This window comes from Populus euphratica, unplaced genomic scaffold (assembly GCF_000495115.2).
Source record: "Populus euphratica unplaced genomic scaffold, PopEup_1.0 scaffold30.1, whole genome shotgun sequence".
In the NCBI taxonomy this organism is placed as follows: Eukaryota; Viridiplantae; Streptophyta; class Magnoliopsida; order Malpighiales; family Salicaceae; genus Populus; species Populus euphratica.
This window is the reverse complement of record NW_011499869.1, coordinates 1,795,801-1,819,034: the sequence shown is the minus strand read 5'-3', so window position 1 is coordinate 1,819,034 and position 23,234 is coordinate 1,795,801. Positions and strand designations below refer to the sequence as shown.

Here is a 23,234-nt window from a genome sequence, read left to right as displayed (position 1 = left end):
ATTTTTCTGCAAATTCCAACTGTCATGCAGCATGTTGCTTTTGCTCTAGTATGTTGGATCTCTTGCATACTCCTTGTGTACATTGAGTTGCGCATGCAGACCCTCTTTTTAGTAGAGCATGAATAAGAAAGGAATTCAAATTAAACCATGAATCTTATTGAAAACTAAACAAGAAAACATCAACTTGAGCAATATTACAATATTGTCAACCTATCCTTAATATGGCCTCCAAGTTGATCATAAGATAGGTCGCACATGAACCTAATTAAATAGCACACACCCACAAAAGATATACCAGTTAATTATGCTTTCCACAAACTGAACTGTGAACATGAATAAAAGATAATCTCTCATCAGACTCTGGGCTTGAGTCTGCCCTCATTGGCCAGCTTGAAAAGATGTCCCTGTGCTCCTGCAGCCTTGTTGGAGGCTAGTGAAGCAACGAAATTCTCCCTGACTTGCCTGGTTGTGAAAGAGAACCTATTGCTCACCATGGAGTTGAGCAAGGAAGCAGTACCTTCTCGGTAGAGTGTCCCATACCCATCAGTACGTGTGTTTGAAAGTGCTTGCTGCAAGGTCATACTCGTTCCAAATCCAGGCAAGCTAGTCACACCAAATGCGTTTCCCATTGTTCCCCACCAGCCCATAACACCCCATATTAGTGCCGGGTGAGTTCTCCAGTAACTGTAAATTAAACAAACATACATGTCAGTTGTTATTATAAGGGTACTGCATGACGAGTATATATTTAACCTATTTCATTCATTAGAATTTCATATTTAGTTTACATTTTGAGTGGTTATGGAAACTTACTTGCATGAGAAGGGTGAATTTGGGTCAGGAATGAACGGAGGCGTGGGGGTGAAAGGGGTGCCTGGAGTAATTCTTGGGGTGGTTGGCGGGCTTACAATGACTGGTGTTGGGGGACTGCCTCCTGTGGTTGGAGGGGTGGGGTGGTATCCACCTCCTCGCGGAGGGTTTGATGGTGTTGGTGGAGTAGCTACACTTGGTGGGGTTCCACAATTTCCACCTGAAGGGATTGATGGTGTTGGACCACCTGAAGGAGTTGATGGCGTTGAGTGAGATGGTGGGTTAACAGAGCTACCTCCTGAACCATGTGAAGGGGTCCTGTGTGAACCTGTCATTTAGAATTTGAACCATTAGCAGGATATATATATATATATATATATATATATATATATATATTGTGGAAGAAGTTGATTTACGGAGCTTTCTTTAGGTTAATGCTATTAATAATTTGAGCAATCTCAGATATGATATTTTTCTTCTGACTATCACTTGTATATTTAGTTAAAAAAATTATACTATAGTAGCTTGTATACGCGCGAACACATAATTTACAAGTTAGCTAGTAATAAGAAAAAAGTTCGTCGCTTCACTACATGGAGTTCTTTCATACTGAGCATGCAGAAGTTGGAATCAGCACTTGATTATATGTATAAATCATGCATGAAAAGATGGGTGCCAGTACTGTCGTTTAAAGTACGAGTGTCTGCGCGAGCGTGCGCGCGTGAGAGAGAGAGAGAGAGAGAGAGAGACCGGAAGGAGGACTTCTTGAATGTGGATCTGGGGAGTAGTAGTTCTTCTGATCTCCAAAGGTTGTGGCCAATACAGGGAACGCCAAATTGTGAGAAAGCAAGCCAGCGGCCAAAACCCACATCAACACTGAAGCCTGCTTGCTTTCCTGCCTCTCCATCTCAGTATTCTTGGAGAACACTAGAAGTAAAATAGGATATAACTGAAAGGTGCATTCTTCAGTGTAGAAAGCGGGGATTATATAGAGCTGACAGAGTGAAGTAAATATTAGCAGGTGAAGGAGTATGTGGTTAGTTGATTTGTTGCCGGAGCATTAATTTGTGCTCTTAATGACTTGCACTGAGGCGATAATCCAAATCCACCTCCCCGCCACATGTATCTCTTTTTTCCCATGATGTATTTATTTTAACTTGCATAAGCTCAGTCCTCTTGCTAATGGATTGTCCTCTAGTTTTAAGAACTCTAATGTGTGAATTGCCACCATTGACATGGTGGTTTTGCCAAGGTTACTACGAAATGAATTATTATATATGCTTGTTGGAAGAAAAAAATAAGTGTGGCGGGAGTTTATTAACAGCAAAATAATAAGTAAAACTAGAGAACAATAAGAGGATTTGGTAAAAAAAAAATTTAGAAAGTGTTTTCTCTTTTGTATCTCTCTCAACATATATTAATTATGTTTTTGATTAAAAATTTATTTATAAACCTCCAGTTATAAACAAATAAAAAATTAAATTATTAAAAAAATCTTAATTTAAAAAGGAAATGTATTATATCGTTTTCATCTATTGACTGATTCTTCTATTTTATAGAAAAATCAAAATTTAGTTTACTTTCAATATCCCCTTTTAAAATTAATTTCTTTATAACTTATAAGATATCTCTCATCTTGACAAAAACATCATGTTCAAGTAGTTTTATAAAAATACTTACAACTTCGTTTTATATCCTTATATATTTGACTTCAAATTCCTTATTTGTAATACAATTTTGTTGGAAATAAAATATTATGTCTATATGCTCATTTCAGTCATGAAATATATACTAGATTCTTAGTTAAAACAATGACCAATAAGTTGTTTGTACAAATTTTTGTAGACTTCTAATGTGACATTTACAACTTTTTCTTTATCTTCTCAGCCATATAGAATAACAAACACTTGTTGTAATAGCTATATATTCATCTTTTCAAGTTAATAATATAACTACAGGTTACTTCTTTTTAACCTATTATTTTCTTCTTCTTTTTTGGTCCAAGAATAAATTTTTATATGTTATTCTTTTCAATTGATGCAATTTCTTTATATATAGCAATTCTCTATTTTTCATCATGTATTTATTTACAAATGCTATAGATTCACTTGTAGCAAGATGTCAATATAGTGATATATCATCATTAATTGGATTAATTATTTTGTACAAGCCATCAAATCACCTCATTTTTCTTGATGAACTAAGTGAGTTGCCACTAGTGGAACTTCTACTAGAAGAAGAAGAAGAAAATAAATGTGAAGTTGAGTTCTTGGTGATTATAGAGGTGTAACAAGTTATTGATGATTTTCATATTTCAACATCAAGAACTAATAAAAATGTATACTGCTCAACATCATTTATCTTCTAATTTCATGCTTTTTCTTCATCAAATTTGACATTCTTATTAATCACCATTTTTTTTTATTAGAATTGTAAAACTTGTATCATTTTGACTTTTGATTAGAGCTCACAAAAATCATTTTTTACTTTTGTCATCTAGTTGGGTCCTTATTTAATCATATGCATGCATGTAGTTAATACTTTTAATTACTTTTAAATAAGTAAAACTTGGCTTTTTATAAAGTCATGCAATTTAAGCTTTCTATAGAACACCTATTTGACAAGTAAATAATACAATTTATAACTTCAATTCTAAACTCATTTCACATTTTCTTGGTTTTAAATATATTTCTCATTATACTGAGGATACTTTTATTTTTTTCTTTATCATGCCATTTTATTGCAGTAAACTAGACATTATTAGAAGTCTATTTAGAGCATGATCTTTACAAAACTTATTAGAAAAAAAATTCACCACCAACATGACGAGATTATAGATCAAGCTCGTACAGTGACACTGTAGGATCAAGTTGCCTTCATTTGACAAAGTTGAGATCAAACTACAGAAGGAGGCTCAAAAGCTTTCACATAGACATGATTTTCCTATAAGACCATCTGGTGCCGCAACATCCCCGAGTGATCAATGTGACATTCAATTCCAACCTCAATAAAACTGATCAAAACCCATGTCTCAACTTGCTCCATGCCATGGGACTGAACCCTCACTGTGTTTCATTATCTCTAGGCTTTAAGCTGTTTGAATTCAGCACTACTTTTTTTTTTCAGATACTCCGTTCAGCTGGTCCCGACTTAAACCACTAGAAATGATTCATTTCCCGAGCGGCACATTAAGTTTTTTCCCTCTAATTTATTAAATCTGGAAGAGAAGAACACAGGGGTAGGTGCCTTCCTATTCATTCTCTTATCGGACAAGCTAAGAAATATTGAGCCCAAGAACTATGATATCCTGCCCCAATTTTGTGTGGTCCGATAGACCACAAATATTGGAGCCCTGCTAGTCCACAACCTCCACTATTTGATTATATCTCATATCCCCATTTCAAATAAATTAATGGTGTCTTACACCAGACCATTGATAACAAGATCAAGCTCTTGTTGGAGTCTTTAGATGTTGTACTAGTGAGTAAGATGGTAGTTTTTGTAATGAAAAGAAAATACATAATGGTTTCCCTTGACTGCACAGGCTGTTGCCCTATATTTGTACACGTTCAGCTTCAATTGTAAAGCAGACAAACGCATCACGCAGGAACAGGATCGGATGACCATGAAAAATCATGACACTTGGCATGCAGAGGGAGAAGGGACCCATGATTTTGAAACTAGATGTTGTAACCTTAATGGTTGTGGCAGAGAAGTAGTTGACGGAGAACACAAATGTCAGGTGATGAGTAAATAAAGACAGCTTCACGGGTCATCCAGGGCAACGGAGCCGTAAAATGACACCAGTGTTGCTGCCTGTGACCACCTCTTCTTCTTAACATATGCTGGGATTGAGAGTTCTGTGTATTCTTTTACTATATATTTTAATTTTTAAATTTGTAAATTGAAAAGCTATATTACTATTTTCTGTATATTTATTTTCTGCTTTAAGTTAAATGGATGTGACCTATTGAAGTAAAATTTATTAGGGGTGTGGAAGACGGCTTGGGCCATTTCTGTAGGACATTCTGAATTTCTGATCTATCTGGGGGAGGAATGTCAAGTCCCCATGAACGCCAGCAAATGCGAAAAGGCCAGCTGCCTCATGATCTTTCGCTGATAGCCCTTTACCCCTTTCTTGTGTCTTGAACATCAATCACACCGAGGCCCTGACACATTATTTCTTCCAAATTAAGTCAATTTTTGGGGTCCCTTTGTAAAGTGGCCCACATGCTACATGGTAGCTTTTATTTTTATTTTTTTATATATTTTAAAAGTATATTTTACTTTAAAAATATTAAATTAAATTTTTTTGTATTTATTAATAATTTTGATATATTAGTATAAAAAATTAAAAAAATATATTTTTAAATAAAAAAACTTTTAAAAAATATTTTACACCACCATGCCAAACCCTCACTAATTCAACTCTTTGTTTTCTAATAGGTTTGGTCTTAAATCTTAAAAAAAAATAAAAGTGTTTGGGATTTCTTGGGTGTTTATTATTTTTGTGGTTCAAGACTATTTTTAAAGTATTTTTTAATTTTTTTATTTAATAAATATTAAAATAATATTACTATTTTTAAAGTATTTTTTAAATTTTTTTATCTAATAAATATTAAAATAATATTTTTTAAAATATTTCTTTTATAGATTTAATATGTTAATGTTAAAAAAATTAAAAATATTTTAATGTATTTTTAACTAAAAATAGATATCAAACATTTAATTCACTATATTAAAAAAAATCATGATGTCACGAGTTGTCAAATTTAGGCTCTTAAAGATAATTGTTAAATTGGGCTCCGGTCATATATAATTGGATTGAATTAACTCTCTTGCATTTTTTTTTCTTCTTCCTTTTTTTTTTTATCTAATTAGGTTTTGATAGTCATTAGGGCTAACTAGATGTAGATTTTAGTTAGATAAATAATTTATACAAAGCCAACCTAGCTTAGGTAGGTTACGAGTCATTGAGTTTGAGATTAAGCAATCAAAAGTTGAACAAGAATTAACAATTATGCTCTTGAAAGCAACAAAAGATTTTAGAAAGACTTTAACAATATGATTTTAACAATATCTTGAAAGACAAGTAACTATTATCATAATTTGTTAAGAGTTTTTTAAAAATTAATTTAAGATTAATTACGATTCTCTTTTAATGTTTTTTTAATGTGTAGTTAAAATAATTTTATCAAAATATTTTTAATGGTATTAGATATAATGAGAACAGAGTCTCAATATGTCCTTAATTGGTGACCTTATATTCTCTTTGTTTTTTGGTTATTGGATCTTCAATCCCATATTTTAGCCATTGAATTTTTATAAAATATTTAGTTGATTTTTGTGAAGTTAATTACTTCGCAAAGGAAATATAATTTGAAAAAAATCATTAAATAGCTATTTTAAGTAGATTGTTATTTAAAAAAATATAGTAGAAAATGCAATCACTATTTTATAAAGATCTAATAAGTAAAAAATGGGATTTAAATCCTAACAACAACAAAAAAAAAGGTTCATTAAGAACATACCAGAGCTTCATTTCCAACATATTAAGTATTTTTAGAAAGACTTTAACAAGATAATTTTAATAATATTTTGAAAGACCAACAATTAAGAGTTTTTTTAAGGTCAATTAAGATCTCAATTGATGTTCTTTCAATGTATAGTTAAAATTATTTTATTAATATTTTTCTAACAATACTAAATGTAACGAAAACAAAGTTTCAATTTGTAACCTTATCTTCTCTTTATTTTTTGGTTATTGAATCTTCAATCTCATCTTTTAGCCATTGATTTTTTATAAAATATTTAGTTGATTTTTGTGAGGTTAATTACTTTGCAAAAAAAATTTTTTTTTGAAAAAATCACTAAATAATTGCTATTTAAAATAGACTGTTGTTTAAAAAAATATAGTAAAAGATGCAACTACTATTTTAAATAGCGGTTGTATTCAAACTATATTATTTTTCAAATATTACTTTTAATTTTTTTTTTATTTTTAAAAAACTTTTAGCAAACCATGCTATTGTTTTTTTTTTTTTTTTGAAAAGAAAATCAGCAAAAACACAAATGAAGGAATACTATTTTTTTTTTGTCTGTTTCATAATGCAAATAATTGAGCACTAAGAAAACAGACATGGAAAATTTTATTCCGGCAAATTCTATGTCTATCTATACAAGGGAGTTCGCATAAGAGGGATCAGCTGAGTTTGCCTGCGCTGATGGAAACCAAACCATAATCATTTTGGAGTAAAATATACTTCTTTTTGAACGCAAGAAATTAATGAAAATAAGATTTTGAATAACAATATATTGAATAATGGGAATGGAAATGTAAATGTGAACTGAAACTTCATTCTTTGTTTGGTTGAAAAGAATGAACATGAGTTATAAGTCCAAATTTTCTATGTTAACATTTTTTTTAAAAAAATGATATATTATTATTTATCATACAACAATTACTTCTATTAACATTGACTTTAACTCTATTTGTCATTACAGTCTGTATTGTGAAAAAAAAAGATTTAAATTGTTATTTTTTTGTGTGTTTTTGAATTATTTTAATATGGTGTTGTCAAAATTAAATTTTAAAAAATAAAAAAATATTATTATAATGTATTTTTAACCAAAAAATATTTTAAAAAATAACTCTTATTGTATTTTCATACCCAACATTAACGTATTTTACTTAAATATTTTTATATGAAAATCCTATTATTGTTATTATTGTATTATTGATATTATCATTATTTTTTTATTAATATCATCACAATCACTATTATTTATTATAGACTTTATTACCATTAACGTCGTTGATAAAGTTATTTTTTAATTTCAGATAATAAAAAATTACCGTTCATTTTGATTTCTAGCTATCATTCCAAATACAATATTAAAAATGAAACATCATTTTGATTTTTTGTTCCAAATTTTTTTCATTTTTATTCTAGACTATTGATTCATGGTATTAAATCGGGCACCTAACCATGAATTAGCTAGATTTAAGAAATTAATTCCTGGAAAAAAATATGTTAGTTGTCGAAAATTACTTCGTAAGCATGAAGAATCAAATGGATTCATGAGTCAACATCGTAGGCGCCGAGCAAGAACCTCATGTCTTTTATATAGAAAACACAACACAAAAGATAGATCCATAAGTTCTGCTCCGTCCCTTAGTAATTAATGGCAAAGAGCAAGATTCAGCCAGTGCAGCATATCATATGTTTCACACCATTAGAATGGCTCAGTTCCAAGGTTGAAACTCCCTTCCCTCCTAACCAGCTAGCATCATCATGGGAGAGAGGATCAGATTCCACCCCCTCTTTTCCAGACTTCCTAACAAAGAAATTAATCTCGATTATATTATTTATTGGACTTGCCAGATCTTTAGGGATACTCGGATGATTAAATACTCATTGACGGCAAGGCAACAGGAGATTCTGAAGTCTATGGGAAAAAAATATCAGAGACATTATGGTTGGACGTTGTCATTCTTCAAGAGCAAAAAACAGATTATTCGCACATGCAAGAACATGATCACTGTTTCGGTGCCCTCGTTAATAAGTTATGCAATTCTTCTCTCAAAAAGTCAAAAACAATGGTGGGAAAAGGAGAGTAAAAAATATGGAAGGTCGGTTATGTCTGTGATCGGTTGACTTTCTTAGATGCTTAACTAACTTTGACTTACTAATGTCTCTCATTCATGCACATGCATATCAACACTCGTTCACCTGGTGATGAAACAAAAGCTATAAATTTTGAATTCTGAGACTAAGACTCCTCACACCTTCTAAGAAATGACCATACAAATATGCTCTTTGCTTTCCTGGGCTTTGCTCTGCTCAACAGCAATGCTCCTCGCCATTTTTTTGAAACACAGAAAAGGCTGCGGCAAGAGTGATGGAAAACTACCACCAGGGGAAATGGGACTTCCTTGGATCGGTGAAACAATAGAGTTCTACAGATCACAACGTGACAACCAATTGTTCGAAGAGTTTGTTCAAAAACGGATAACAAAATATGGAAAGATATTCAAAACGAGGCTAATGGGTTCGCCAACAATCATCGTTAATGGTGCTGAAGCTAACCGGTTTTTCTTGTCCAATGAATTCAAGTTGGTGATAAGCTCATGGCCTACTGCATCAGTTCAGCTCATGGGCGTAAATTCCATCATGGAAAAGCAAGGGGAGAAGCACCGATGCCTTCGTGGAATAATCGCCACCAGCCTTGGCCCTGCAGGCCTTGAGATTTTAGTGCCAAAAATTTGCGACTCAGTTCAGTTGTACCTAGATAAAAATTGGAATGTAAGAGATGAGATCAGTCTTTACCGTTCGACCAAAGCCTTGACGTTTACCATAGTTTTGGAGTGCTTGCTAGGGCTCAATTTTGAGCCTGGAACCCTGAATACTTTTGAGAGAGTTTTGGAAGGAGTATTTGCACCACCTGTTTCATTTCCTGGTTCCAAGTTTTCAAGAGCCAAGAAAGCAAGGCGGGAGATAAAAGAAATGTTGATTAAAGTGGTAAGGGAGAAAAGGAAGAAGATGGAAAGTGGTTTAGGGGGGGATGAAGGAATGTTATTTTCCCAATTGGTTAGCGGGATGATTCGAGGGGAGATCAGTGAAGAGGAGGTTATTGATAATGTGGTTCTGCTTGTGTTTGCAGCTCATGACACAACATCTTTTGCCATTGCCATGACCTTCAAAATGTTAGCTGAGCATCCAGACTGCCATTCTCTCCTCCTTCAAGGTACTCTTTGCTTCACTATTTTAAGTTTACAAGGGAAAGATTTCTAAAATCAGAGGGGTATACCATGACAATTCATAAGAAAATATAAGTGCGCGCAGTTTCAAACTCGAATATGAATTTAGTGAACCAGCATAAGAAGCACTTTCTTCCCATTATTCTACTAAATCAGTATATATTATCACTCTTGGCAGAACATGATGACATAATGAACAAGAGGAGATCTGGAGAAAATCTAACAATGGAAGACACGAAGAAAATGAAATATACATGGCAAGTTGCACGTGAAAGCATGCGGCTTTTTCCTCCTATCTTTGGCTCCTTCAGAAAAGCTATTGCTGACATTGAATATGAAGGATTCACGATTCCTAAAGGGTGGAAGGTACATATCGATTCCGAGACCTTTCCTTGATATCGCCACATAAAACAAGCTCAGAGACAATAGAACTCATGGCCTCAATCTTCCATGCTTATATCACTGTTTAAAGACAGTTCCACGGGTCGGCTTGATTACAAGCATTCTAGATATTGGAGAAAACACGCAGCAACAGAAAAATGCATGTTACAAAAAATTAGCCTTGAAATTTCTGAACAATGATTCATCACAGATCTGACTTCATCTTGTCTTCTGCAGGTTCTGTGGACAACGTATGGCACCCACTACAATGAAGAATATTTCAAGGATCCTCTGACTTTTAATCCAAGAAGATTTGAGGAGCCAATTCCACCATATGCTTACCTCCCCTTCGGTGGAGGACCAAGACTCTGTGCAGGAAACCAACTGGCAAAGTTGAATATCCTCATCTTCATCCACTATGTTGTAACACGTTACAATTGGTCCTTACTCTGCCCTGATGAACAAATCACCATGGACCCTCTCCCAGTCCCTTCCCATGGAATGCCCATCAAAGTTTCTCTCAAGTCATCTTAGAGTAGAACAAACATCGGCATTTTTATACTTTGTACTCAAATGTTTAATTTATCAAGAATCATGTCCTACAAACTTGGTTTCACTTTCTACATCTACTGATTCTTCCAAAATTCATGTTCCACAGCATTATAACGGCTAATCTTTGGATCTCACTTCTACAATTATATACAAGATCTCTGTGGATGCCTGAGAATGTACTCAAGCATTCTTAGCAGGCCTGGACCGAACCTTCTCTCCCAGCTTGTGATATAACTTTGCACAGTAATGACTTCATGCATAAGCAAGCATTTCAAGCTCGACATATTCTAAAGGCTACCACCACAGCATACTTCAAGATGGAAGGAGTCTAAGCAATTTCAATTTGTACCCCAACTCCGGAAATGCCGAACCCACCCTACCTAGATTTGCTACTAATAATATAATATTGGTTCCTGTATTAATACCTCAGTGTCGCCATTAGTGCGTAAAATCACGAGACCCATCTCGACTGAATTAGCTTTTCATTTGAGTGGTCATGTAATTTATAATTAGAACTAGGATTTAATTCTAAAAAGTCAAAAGAAATATGATAAAAATATAATATAATGAAAAATTATTTTAAGATATTGGTATTATTGGAATAAAATTAAATAATACCACAAACTAATTAATATTTAATAAGTTATATTCAGTTTGTTTAAGAAGCAAAAAATACAAAAATAAAATTTATAAGTATTATTCATAAAAAATACTAAAATTTAAATTTTGCATTTGTTTAAATAATTTTAAAAAATTAACTATAATGAATATGTTATTGTGAGCAGAATTGATTTACTTACAAAAACTAACTCAAAACCTTTATTAATAAACCTAAACTTTAATCCAAAGCATTGAATCCTAATTAAAAATAAAATATTAATTAAATTCAAATAATTCTTTAATTATAGCTAACAAAATAAAAATAAAGCTTATACATCTAAATCTTATTTTGTCGTGAGAAAAAAAGAAAATAATATAAATATAATACAATACTTATTTATAGCCAACAATACAACCCAACAATCCTAAGAATTAAAAGATAAGTTGCTGCTCCTTTGATTTCCAAGTTAAATTTTTTTTTGATCCTAGCCTTGTATTTATTTTTGTTTTGGTAGGAAAAGGATGATCCCTTCAACGCTTTTCTTTGGATGCTCCCTTCAATGCTTTTCTTTGCTGCCTCACGTGTTTTTTTCTAAGTCAATCTGGATTCGCTTGTCTCATTTGATGTATTTTCTTCTTACCTGATAAGAAAAATAAAATAATAAATCATAATATTTTAAAAAATAATTAATATTCTCACACATGATAGAAAATCCAAAACTAATTAACAATCTATAAAATGCATGGAAATATCATAAAATAAAACTGGTAAAAAATAATACAAAATTAACAATTTTGTTATCAAAATTTTATAGCCCAAATAAAGATAGATTGAGTCTTTCTTGCACATAAATTGAATATAATAAAATCTTCTTTTAATGCTTCAAAGAATTTTCAAGTTCAGCTTTGACTGAAACTTGTATAATCAGTCTATTCAATGTTTTTTTTTTTTTAATGTCTTCACTCTGGCCCTGTGATAAGCACATTTAGAGTATGTAATGGGTGCCCTGTGATAAGCACATTTTGAGTATGTAATGGGTTCTTGGTGTTGGAACTTGTGATAAACCGATTTGAAACATATAATTGCGTCCTTGTGTTTATGTGGTGATGCACATAAGCTCCTATAAAATAACAAATAAATAACCAAAACAAGGAGAAAGAACAGCGTCATTGTAAGGTTCAGTTCTCAAAGATGTTTATTCCTTTCACCACTCCAGATATCATGGAATGCTCAGAAAAAATCCATTCCTCACATCAGCCCAAATCTCATTACTTGTAAAAGATACATCCCGGCTTGACTGAATATAGATTAGTATTTTAGTACCTCATAGCTAATGTAATCTGAAAGGCTAGATCCTAGAACATGTATTTCCAAAACATAACAATAACTGCAAGAATATTTTATGATGTCATCATTTCTCATGTATGACAGCATCACCTTATCTTATTGTTAAAGTATAAAGCTATGAGAAACACAAATTTGCAAGCTTTCCAAACACTGTCCTATAGGCTTCGCCCTGATTGTAGAAAAAGAGAGGGGGGAAAAACAGTCTCATAGAACCATGTTTCTCTAGCTTCATGTTGATCACGATCTATCACAAACTACACAAATCATCTCTTCATTCTGTAGGAACTCTGCCTCCATCCATTCCCCCCCCCAATCACCACACACACGCATGTATGGATGCAATTACATGTTATCAGATTCACCATGGCAAATAAGAAGAATACAAGGAAATTGGTTTAAACATGTCCTCTAACTCGAATAAGGAATGTAAACAGGTTCATTGCAAGGAAGAATTGATGATATCTGGCATATGTAGCAACCAAAAGACATTAATCATCTCCAGATAAGTGGCTCTCCTATAATAGAAAAAACCATGCCCTGTAAATTGCTTGATTGTGATATATGATCAATCTAAGATGAAATTTGCCAATCTAATGAGGCCTTTATAAGTAAGAAAAAATAATTGGCTTTTCATTCCCAGTCTTTCTTCTGGAAAATTCTCATTCAGATTGTGATTGACATAAAAACTCACAGTGGACAGTAATTAATCAATTAAATAAACAAAATTTGATTCCCACATGTAAGAAATGACCTAGCCAAGAAAATTGTTGGTAGTTACAAGTATGATGTTGCACCTGACCAAAGTTTTCCTACTGAAGTGGTGGATCTTTGACGCATTGCATGGCATCTGGCAATAGATTATGACTGATTGGCTTCAATCCTCGTTTAAACCAATAGCCCATAAGAGAGGTTTCTAGTTTCCGCACCTGTGAACATTTTATTTTATCCAATCAATCAAGTATTCAGTGGAAGCAAGTACAAGCTGCACATTTATCCTCCTATTCTCTGAGATTCCAACAATGCAGAACAAAAGGTATTAGTAATGAGAACTTGCAGATCCCATTGACAACTGCCATTTTAGTTCCAACAAGATTGTCTAAGAAATAAGAAAGATCGTTACAAGTGAACAGGGCCATGGGCTAAAGGACAGTAGAAGCAATCCTCAGCTAAAAAAGGGAAGCAAAAACAGAAAATACAGAGGATAACTCAAGCAGATTTGTCTAATCTTTCAAGTCGTTCTACGAGTATGTGTAAATGTACAGTTACTTAGTATGGTAAAGCAACTTAACTATCTTTAGAAGCTACAGCTATCATGTCAACATCCATATTCACTTTATATTCCATAGCATCTTATGGAAAAATCTCAACACATATTATTATATCAGTGTGTTATGCTGCTATAATTGTTTCTACATTCTTTCTCTCCTAAATGACACAAACTTCTTAGCAAAGATGAGAAAGCAAAAAACACAGGCAGTATCACGCGAGCAAGATCAGGGAGTTAGACCCACTTGTAGATTAGCTGAAACCTAGGTACAATTTTTGAGGGAATACAACAGAAATAATGATGAAAATTTCTGAGAGAGAAAAAACTCCTTCAAGATGATAAATATTGATAACGTCAACTGCATACCAGATAAAAATCTTGGAAACAAAAGGTTATTATTGGGAGGTTAGGATATGCTCCAATATATACCAAAAAAAAGGTGTTGGTGACGTCTTATTTGGAACACTTCAGCCCTTACTTTCACATCGAAACCTCTAGCTGGGCCCTTTCAGCCATGAAGAAGAAAATAGCGTACATCTATTCAAAATACATCTACACACTCTTTTCTTATTTTACAAGGATGCCATAAACTCAAATTTAGCATCTCAAAGAGAGGATGACTAACCTGCCTAACAATGAATGGTTCCTCTGCAAGACTCAGTGGCTTCGTTAATACTGTCAAAAAGCCATTTCGATTTCCATAAACAATATCTGTGAAAGGCCGATCACCCACCTGAGAGAAACACAAGCACGCTATTCACATACAATAAACAGAAAGAAACCAGGCCAACAACTCAAAGAAGCTCAGTTAGTTTGCACATACCATTATAAGTCTTGAGGATTTACAGCCAAAGTGCTTTTCAATTTCTTCAGATGTTCCAGCAGGTTTCTTTACCCCTATAGTGTGATACATAAATTATTAAAATTTGCAAATGGTACTGCGGACAGCATATTAATTAAGAAAGAAGTACAGCATATTAAATAAGCAAATTATGCACAAAAAAATGTCAGCTTCCACATTGGATAAAAGAAAAATCCTATAAAATTAAAGCTCAAACTGGTAGAGACGAATCTTACTGTGCCTTATTACTTTAATTCCAATTGCCTTCTCAAGTGCCCTGGCTTTTGAGCCATCATGATCATACTCAAAGAGACCTAACTCATTACACCAACAGCACACAAACAGGTTAGTAACTTAATACCAGAATTAAAATAACAAAAAAAAAGGATCAAATTGCGAAGGAGTCTTGCCAAAATTACCAGCAGAGTTACTGAACACAGCAATATCATTCCCAAAAACAGATTTACACCTCTCAATGGACGGACCAAGAGGGCCCCAAAGGGTCAAAGAGTAGGGCACAGTAATAGTGTTATCCTTATCAAACACCACACCTTTAAAGCCTCTCGCTTGCAACCCTCCCCAATCAATGTACCTTATGTCAGGCACTACAACATGAGGCAGAGCCAAATGCCGGTCCTTGACAAACACGGAAGCCGAAGAAACAATGCCTTCAACGTTAATTCTTTGGCCTAATGCAGCTCTCAAATCCGTCCACCACGTGTTTGATAAAAGCCTTCTCTGATTACCAGTTTCGGTGTCTCCTGTTTCTTCAATTTCTTGGTTTTCGGTTTCTGGGTTTTGGTTAGCGTTGGTGTTATTGTCTAAAGAACATTGAAATCGGTCAAAAACTGACAGGTTCTGATCTGGGTCAGGGTAGCCTTTATTATTGTTAGTTTGGGAATTTTTTTGCTCCTTGCCGTTTCTTTTACAGTTGCTTGTAGTGTGAAGAGTGAGGGAGCATATGTTTTTGGAGTGTGTTTGGTGCTGTGAAGAGTACAAGCAGGTCGATTTTACGATTCTGAGATGTGAACGATGGAGATGGGAGTGGAGAGAAGATGGCATGGGACAACTGGGTAAGGGAGCCACATAGGTGGTGGTGGTGCACTGCATTTCCAATCTGCTACTCTTTGGTTTTTGTGTTTTTAATATTCATCTTTTCGTAAACAACTCCATTTTAATTTCACAGACAGGCCGGCCAGGTTGTGGACCTGTTGGTTGTGGCTGTGGGTTGGTTCGAGAGAAAAGAGCAGACTATGCTCCACTGTGGTTCTAGCTAGGTCTGGTTTTCCTGGACTCGTTCTGGACTGCATGCTATTATGATTGGGCTTTGAGCCTCAGTTGATTATATCTATTTACCTTAATTGAAAACAATCACGGGCCTGGGGTTTAGGGTTTGCGGCTTTTCACTTGCTCGCACGTGGGTAATTAAGATTTCTTTGTCCTGAGAAATTATTAAATATATTTTCACTTTTAACAGATATTTTATAGACAAAATAGGGTATAAAATAGCTGCTTCGTTTCTTATTACTTATGTTTACAGGGATAATAACATATTTAGTGTTTTAAAAAAATTGTTGTTTTCATGTTATAACTATCGTATCATTAGTTAATAATCATGTCATGATTCGTTTAGAAATATAATAATATTTTTTTTGAATATTTTTTAAAAATATTTTTATTTTAAAAAAATATTAAGTATATATATATATTATTTTTTATTTTTTAATAATTTCAATGTGTTTATATTAAAATAAATAAAAATTACTTTAATATATTTTCAAACAAAAAACACTTTACACCACAATATCTAACACACACTTAATAATTATATCAAATCCACTTTAACCCTCATCTAAAATATCATTTATTGTTATAATTTTAAGAGTTAAATAAATTAGAATAAATAAATTCATTGAATTGTAAAAATTACATATGTTATTATTTATGTGTTTTTATTGAAAAATCCAAGTTAGATTTTTCATGTTTCGAGTGACGAATTGGTCATGTTTATGGAAACAAGGTAATTGATTTGAAAATCGGTAACTGTTTTTTTTTTTTTTCAATGAAGTAAAATAATTATAACCATCTATTAACTGTAGAAATGAAATCTCATTATTTATTTCTCTTTGAATTATAGATTTTTTAAAAGATTTTATTTGCTTTTTTATTTTAAAAGATTTTAAAAAAATTAAATATTTTTTATTTTGTTAATTTATTTAAAATTATTTTTTATATTTTCATATCATTTAATCAAAAATAATTTTTAAAAAATAAAAAAAAATATTATTTTAATATATTTTAAAATAAAAAATATTTTAAAAAATAAATACTACTATTTTCTCCAACGCTCCTAAAACTATTGGCTACAAACTTTAAACGAGCAACGTTTTATATTGCAATTTGCAAGAATTAAATTTAGTATCAAAGCCAAGACTTGACACCTTCAAGATAAGCATGCTAGAAAATAATTGGAAAAAAAAAAGAAAAAAAAAGGACAGCACACAAGGGGGAAAGTGATCCTTGGAGTTGGAATTTCGAGATCGTTCTGGATCAACTCACGGCCAGTTGACCGAGGCTAGGCACGTCCAAAACAGGGAACGCCACTTGAAAATTTCTCACCCAACGCGTATTGTCTTTTCTGTCTCCAGTTTGACAATATGCTTTATGCTTTGCCAGCTCTGTGTCATCATTGCAGCACCGGACATTCATTTTGTATGGACAACTCGGTTTCGGCTCAATTAGTCCAATAACTCTCATCTCTCCTGTGCAAGTGCCCCCTGACCAAACCCCTTCACTTTCACATAGAAGATAGAACCACTTTTTTCTACTTTCCCTGGCTCCTTCCTAGATTGACATTGCAAGGCTGTGTCCAGTCCTAAAATACTATGTACATATGCCAGCTATAACTATTCTTTAATCAACTAGCTACCCATGAAAGCAACTATATGAGGGACCCAAGCTCAAAGTTCCAACATCACACAACACATTTAGCTCTCTCTTGATAAATCTCTTGCTTGCTGCTGGTACATATAATATACATCTCCTGATTGTTTGCTTGGAAAAAGATAAGATGTCGTTCGTTCGTTCGAGAAAGCTTTCTTCAATGCTTTTGTTTGCTCTGTTATTTGCTTGTCTGATGGGAGCCTCCAAGGGTGGCAATTTCTTCCAAGATTTTGACATCACCTGGGGCGATCAACGTGCTAAGATACTAAACGGTGGCCAACTTCTCACACTCTCTCTCGACAAGGCTTCTGGTTCTGGCTTCCAATCCAAGAATGAGTACTTATTTGGCCGAATCGACATGCAAATCAAGCTAGTAGCAGGCAACTCGGCTGGTACTGTCACTGCATACTATGTAAGCCACGATCCTTATGCTCGATTGAATTTCTTCTCTAGCTCATAAATTTGGGGTTTCTCATATTTTTCTTACTTGTGCAGCTATCTTCTCAAGGGTCGACCCACGATGAGATTGACTTTGAGTTTTTGGGCAATGCAACTGGAGAGCCATATATTCTCCATACCAATGTGTTCTCCCAGGGGAAAGGCGACAGAGAACAACAATTCTATCTCTGGTTTGATCCCACTAAGGCTTTCCACACCTACTCCATTGTGTGGAACAAACAACGCATTATGTAAGTAAAAAATGCTCAAATTTCAATACTTCTGTATCGTCACAAGCCGAATTTCAAATGCTAAATTTGAAAGATGTTGCGCTTTCATTGCAGTTTCTTAGTGGACAACATCCCAATAAGAGTGTTCCATAACTTGGAATCAGTCGGCGTGCCATTCCCGAACAAGCAAGCCATGAGGATACATTCAAGTCTCTGGAATGCTGATGACTGGGCAACAAGAGGGGGGCTTGTAAAGACTGACTGGACACAAGCTCCTTTCACCGCTTCTTACAGAAATTTCAAAGCCAATGCTTGTATTTGGTCACCTGCATCACCTTGTACCTCCACCTCCCCAAATTCTGTGCAAGACAATGCTTGGCAAGTTCAAGCACTTGATGCCCCGGGGCGCAACAGACTTCGATGGGTGCAACAAAAGTACATGATTTACAACTACTGCACTGACTTGAAGCGGTTCCCCCAGGGTCTCCCACCTGAATGCAAGCGATCGAGATTTCTTTGAAGAAACTACACGTTGATGAGATTGTCAGCTATTATGAAAGTTCTTTATTCTTTATGCAAATTAAAATATGTGAATGTAATATGAAATAAATCAGTTTTAATTCTTTATTCTTTTTACAAATAAAATGTAACACCAAATGAATCGATTTCAATTTTTTAATTATCCTCTACTTCCGTTACGGTTATTGCAACTCGTCCTCCATCTTTTACAATGTGCATGAAGAAATTTTCTCAAGCAACCAGCTTGAAGTTTATGGTGTAATCCGCTATGCGGTAACTTTACATTTACGATATGATTGATAGTAATGAATGGTTTTTGTCAATTTATACATGGCCTGTATTAATGGCGGCATTTCAACTTGTAATTGCATCGTGTATATCCCAGGTGATGTTTTTGGTAAAAGTAGAACCTGTTGCTAAGAGCTGAAAATCAACTTAATAAGTGGGTGTCAAACAATCAATTAATTATACCAAATGATTATTGTGGTATATCCGTTGTAATCACTCAAGTAAAGATGAGTTATTTCCAGTTCTGAAAGAAATCCATTCTCTCCATCAGCATAAATTATCCTTATTACTCGAAAAACTACTAGGCTTTCAGTTCCTCTCTGGCTCAAAGATCGACTGATTTAAACCTTAAAATAGTATATTGTGCTTTGCACTCGATTTCCCTTAATTGTATATTAGTTTGTGCTTTGGGGTTTGAGGATAATTAATCCCGTGCTTGTGCATTCATCTTTGTGCTCTTGTAATAGTGAATTGCGCTCACTATTCGTTTATCCTTTAATGTTTTTTTAGATAAATGTTCTTCTCATCAATGAATCTAGACTTGTAAAAATTAACCACCAAATCTTGATTACCAAACAAATTAAATTCATTAATTAATTATTTCGTGACAAGGACACTACACTTGCTGAACCCCCGAACCCCACCTAGTTTGTTCGTATTGGTCAGCAGTTGCTTGTTACATTATTCCAAAAGTTTGAACCAAAAAAAGAATATTGAAATTTTCAGAGCTCCACCTTTTGAATAGAACTCACTTTACGTGTTCATTTTATTTGTTATTTTCAAATTTCACATGCCACTATAGCCAGGCATAACGTTCAGTTATTTTTGTCGAATTGAATGAGTATTTAACTTTGCTTCCATGCATGTTAATTATTGCTTAATCCTCGTGATTTAGAAATAAAATAATTATTTTTTTATTTCGAAAACTATTGTTAATTAATTTTTTCAGTCCTAATTATTTTATTAATAAATTAAATCTTTAATAAATTTCAGTTTGTGTATATCTTACTTTGTTTTTTTCTTTTCTATTTTAAAAAGTAGAAAAAAATAAAGAGAGCAGTGGTTGCGATAGAAATTTTTTAAGAAAGAGTTTATATATATATATAATTAAGGATTGTCAAGAAACAGAAAAGGAAGTATTTAATTAACTTTGATGCCACAAGAACTAATTAATTCGTTTCAATAAGATACGAGGACTCGGGCATGTTTTTATGTGTATGTATATATTAAAAATAAAAGGAACGAACAAAGACAATTTTTATTTTCTCACAAAAGATGACAAAGAAAAATACGATATTATTATATTAGTACTTCGCTTTGCAGTGTTTCCTTGCCACTTAATTTTAATTGTTTCCATCATAACTATATGATAAAAAAAAATTGATTGAGCAGGCAACCTCGTGGTGTTAAGATAAGACTCAATGACATGGAATTAAAGATAAGCATGTTTGATGATGTTACAAAATCAAATATAATAAGGTTTTTTGTGATTAAATTATAAGTTAATCAAATGTTACTATAAATAACTATTTTCTTTAAAGTAAAGAGGACTTTCTTGTGATAAATGCTTCTGGATATCGATAAAAAAAAAAATGAAGGATTTGACGCTCTCGGATAGTAAATTCAGTAATCTTATTGAGAAAATGACTAATAAATATACTAGAAAATATTAAATTTTAAGAGCAAGGTTATTGTTATGTTGAACATTGATGTGTTTTTTAACGTAAAATATTGAACATTTTACCTGGATAGTAAATGAAGAATATTAAATTTTTTTACATTGATAACATTAATAAGAAAGAAAAATATTTTATACATGCATTAATAAATAAAAAATATTATTTTCAAATGTATTAATAATGAGCAAAAAAATAATCGAGCGATACTTGTTAGGCTCATGAATATTAAGGTCATATTCTTAGGTTAAAAATCGAGACAAGCCCATAAAGTCCTGGCACATCCTCGAGCCCAGCATCTAGGCTCGAGTGCTTCCCTCGAGCTCAAAGGGCGCGTGATATCGGCCTATAATTGAGCAGAATGGCTATTCTTGAAATCCAATGGTAAGCTTTCCATTAAATATCTATAAATCTTGTTACATCCATGCTATATCAGGAATCTTCTAGGCAATTTTAAAATATATGTTTCTAAATATTGGGCGAAGACCACCGAGAACCAAGTGAAACCAAGGCAGGTCAAAAACGGAAGACTCTTTCATCCTTTGTATTGCGCATATATAGACAAGGAAAACCAGCCAACGCCTCCTGTCTCGCCTGTCTCCGGTTATAAAGTCGACGCTTTGAGCAAGCAACCAGGCTCTATCTGAAGTTGTCAACTTTCCATCATTTAGTCATACAGCTGGGATTTAGTTATTTTATATGGTCAGCTTGCATGGTTTTAGCTTCCATCAGTTCAAGACAAGCTTTCTCCTATTTCAAATGTTTCACTGAAACAAAAGGCACACACGATTTTCTGCCTTCCTGGGTTTCTTGCTCTCTCCCTCTCATTAATTTGCAAGCCTGTCACCATCCAAATATGCCAGCTCTCTCTGTAGAATTTTTATATCAACCAGGACAGGTTATTGCCTCAAAAGGACCTATATAAAGGAACCAAGCTGCAGTGCTTCTAACATCATAGAACACAATTCTAGCTCTCTCCTCGTCCTTACTACACATCTCCCTATCTTGGAAAAGCAAAGATGTCATTCTCTTGTCCCAGTAAGCTTTCCTCAACGCTTCTGTTAGTTTCGTTACTTGGTTATCTAATAGGATCCTCAAAAGGTGGCAATTTCTTCCAAGATTTTGACATCACCTGGGGCGATCAACGTGCTAAGATACTAAACGGTGGCCAACTTCTCACACTATCTCTTGACACTGCTTCTGGTTCTGGCTTCCAATCCAAGAATGAATACTTATTTGGCCGAATCGACATGCAAATCAAGCTAATACCAGGCAACTCGGCTGGTACTGTCACTACATACTATGTATGTCTTGGTCCTTATCCTCCAATTGAATTTCTTCTCTGACTCATAAATTTGAGGTTTCTCATATTTTTCTTACTTGTGCAGCTATCTTCTCAAGGGCCGACACACGATGAGATCGACTTTGAGTTTTTGGGCAATGCAACTGGAGAACCATATGTTCTCCATACCAATGTGTTCTCCCAGGGGAAAGGAGATAGAGAACAACGATTCTATCTCTGGTTTGATCCCAGCAAGGCTTTTCACACCTACTCTATTGTGTGGAACAAACAACTCATTATGTATGTAAAAAATGCTCTCAACTTTCAATACTCCTGTATCACCATACAGGTCCCGAATTCCTAATACTAATTTGCAATTTGTTGCGTTTTCATTGCAGTTTCTTAGTGGACAACATCCCAATTAGAGTGTTCCAAAACCTGGAATCAATTGGTGTGGCATTCCCGAACAAGCAAGCCATGAGGATATATTCAAGTCTTTGGAATGCTGATGACTGGGCAACAAGAGGGGGGCTTGTAAAGACTGATTGGACACAAGCTCCTTTCATTTCTTCTTACAGAAATTTCAAAGCCAATGCTTGTATTTGGTCACCTGGATCACCCTGTACCTCCACCTCCCCCATTTCTGTGCAAGACAATGCCTGGCAAGTTCAAGCACTTGATGCCCCGGGGCGCAACAGACTTCGATGGGTGCAGCAGAAGTACATGATTTACAACTACTGCACTGACTTGAAACGGTTCCCTCAGGGTCTCCCACCTGAATGCAAGTGATCAAGATGCCTATGAAGAAACTAGACATTAAGCATCCATTGGTTCATTTTTTAGCAAGTTTGTCCTAAATGATTAGAACATGAAATTCTCTATTTTTCTCGAAGAACATAAATAATGTAATGTGAAATAACTCAATTTCTTAATTCATGTAAAGTTACTTTCTGTTCTACATTCTTTACAAACCTTACGACCCATCTATTACCTTGGCAATAAAAATTGAACATTCGATCAACACATCCCCAAATGAGCATCTTGATGAAATCTTTAGTGTACATCAGACGTAATCATGTTATTAAAGTTGGTCTAATACAGGCCATATTTCATCTTAAATGCCTTGAAACTCCATTCCGACTGCCAATCCTCTATCTTTTCAGTACCATGTTAGAAAGGAAAGGTTATTTTGTAAGAGCTGGGAAGTGCTTCTAAGAAGACAGTTTTGTGTTTTCTCACTCATTTACGATCACCAAACAAGAGATATTTATTATCTTTTGATACATAATCTTCAATTA

The 23,234-nt window shown here is 33.9% G+C and overlaps 4 protein-coding genes across 6 annotated transcripts; 2 read left to right on the top strand and 2 right to left on the bottom strand.

Annotated features, from left to right (window-relative positions):
* Nucleotides 1-132: 132 nt before the first annotated feature.
* On the bottom strand, nt 133-1,717 carry LOC105126977 (protodermal factor 1-like). The gene is made up of 3 exons (XM_011028036.1): nt 1,561-1,717; nt 814-1,108; nt 133-684 (listed from the first exon to the last, which is right to left on the bottom strand). The coding sequence occupies exons 1-3, from the start codon at nt 1,715-1,717 to the stop codon at nt 354-356; spliced, it is 783 nt and encodes a 260-aa protein (XP_011026338.1). The 3' UTR covers nt 133-353.
* Nucleotides 1,718-8,613: 6,896 nt separating this feature from the next.
* CYP718 (cytochrome P450, family 718) lies at nt 8,614-10,974 on the top strand. Its single transcript, XM_011027983.1, has 3 exons — nt 8,614-9,558; nt 9,750-9,937; nt 10,190-10,974. Exons 1-3 carry the CDS (start codon nt 8,664-8,666, stop codon nt 10,484-10,486), a joined length of 1,380 nt encoding a protein of 459 aa, XP_011026285.1. The 5' UTR covers nt 8,614-8,663; the 3' UTR covers nt 10,487-10,974.
* Nucleotides 10,975-11,542: 568 nt separating this feature from the next.
* On the bottom strand, nt 11,543-15,720 carry LOC105126932 (uncharacterized). 2 transcript variants are annotated; one of them, XM_011027981.1, is made up of 6 exons: nt 14,980-15,720; nt 14,797-14,874; nt 14,543-14,616; nt 14,345-14,452; nt 13,247-13,378; nt 11,543-11,745 (listed from the first exon to the last, which is right to left on the bottom strand). In XM_011027981.1, the coding sequence occupies exons 1-5, from the start codon at nt 15,668-15,670 to the stop codon at nt 13,262-13,264; spliced, it is 1,068 nt and encodes a 355-aa protein (XP_011026283.1). In that variant the 5' UTR covers nt 15,671-15,720; the 3' UTR covers nt 11,543-11,745; nt 13,247-13,261. The 2 variants fall into 2 exon arrangements, with proteins under 2 accessions (XP_011026283.1, XP_011026282.1); XM_011027980.1 differs by lacking the exon at nt 11,543-11,745 and having other exon boundaries at nt 13,063-13,378.
* A 1,524-nt stretch (nt 15,721-17,244) lies between these two features.
* On the top strand, nt 17,245-22,885 carry LOC105126931 (probable xyloglucan endotransglucosylase/hydrolase protein 15). 2 transcript variants are annotated; one of them, XM_011027979.1, is made up of 4 exons: nt 17,245-17,712; nt 21,756-21,958; nt 22,043-22,236; nt 22,335-22,885. In XM_011027979.1, exons 1-4 carry the CDS (start codon nt 17,631-17,633, stop codon nt 22,723-22,725), a joined length of 870 nt encoding a protein of 289 aa, XP_011026281.1. In that variant the 5' UTR covers nt 17,245-17,630; the 3' UTR covers nt 22,726-22,885. The 2 variants fall into 2 exon arrangements, with proteins under 2 accessions (XP_011026281.1, XP_011026280.1); XM_011027978.1 differs by lacking the exons at nt 21,756-21,958; nt 22,043-22,236; nt 22,335-22,885 and adding exons at nt 17,999-18,192; nt 18,286-18,839 and having other exon boundaries at nt 17,503-17,915.
* Nucleotides 22,886-23,234: the final 349 nt, after the last annotated feature.

Excerpts from the sequence above, each read along its gene's own strand:
- LOC105126932 (XM_011027981.1), bottom strand. The coding sequence starts at position 15,670 with ATGCAGTGCACCACCACCACCTATGTGGCTCCCTTACCCAGTTGTCCC. Across the intron at positions 14,617-14,796 it reads AATTAAAGTAATAAGGCACA|GGGTAAAGAAACCTGCTGGA; the intron begins GTAAGATTCGTC and ends ATCACACTATAG. Across the intron at positions 13,379-14,344 it reads AACCATTCATTGTTAGGCAG|GTGCGGAAACTAGAAACCTC; the intron begins GTTAGTCATCCT and ends AAATGTTCACAG.
- LOC105126977 (XM_011028036.1), bottom strand. The coding sequence starts at position 1,717 with ATGGAGAGGCAGGAAAGCAAGCAGGCTTCAGTGTTGATGTGGGTTTTG. Across the intron at positions 1,109-1,560 it reads TTCAAGAAGTCCTCCTTCCG|GAGGTAGCTCTGTTAACCCA; the intron begins GTCTCTCTCTCT and ends CACATGGTTCAG. Across the intron at positions 685-813 it reads AATTCACCCTTCTCATGCAA|TTACTGGAGAACTCACCCGG; the intron begins GTAAGTTTCCAT and ends TTTAATTTACAG.
- LOC105126931 (XM_011027978.1), top strand. The coding sequence starts at position 17,631 with ATGTCGTTCGTTCGTTCGAGAAAGCTTTCTTCAATGCTTTTGTTTGCT. Across the intron at positions 17,916-17,998 it reads GTACTGTCACTGCATACTAT|CTATCTTCTCAAGGGTCGAC; the intron begins GTAAGCCACGAT and ends TTACTTGTGCAG. Across the intron at positions 18,193-18,285 it reads TGGAACAAACAACGCATTAT|TTTCTTAGTGGACAACATCC; the intron begins GTAAGTAAAAAA and ends CTTTCATTGCAG.
- CYP718 (XM_011027983.1), top strand. The coding sequence starts at position 8,664 with ATGCTCCTCGCCATTTTTTTGAAACACAGAAAAGGCTGCGGCAAGAGT. Across the intron at positions 9,559-9,749 it reads CCATTCTCTCCTCCTTCAAG|AACATGATGACATAATGAAC; the intron begins GTACTCTTTGCT and ends CACTCTTGGCAG. Across the intron at positions 9,938-10,189 it reads CGATTCCTAAAGGGTGGAAG|GTTCTGTGGACAACGTATGG; the intron begins GTACATATCGAT and ends TGTCTTCTGCAG.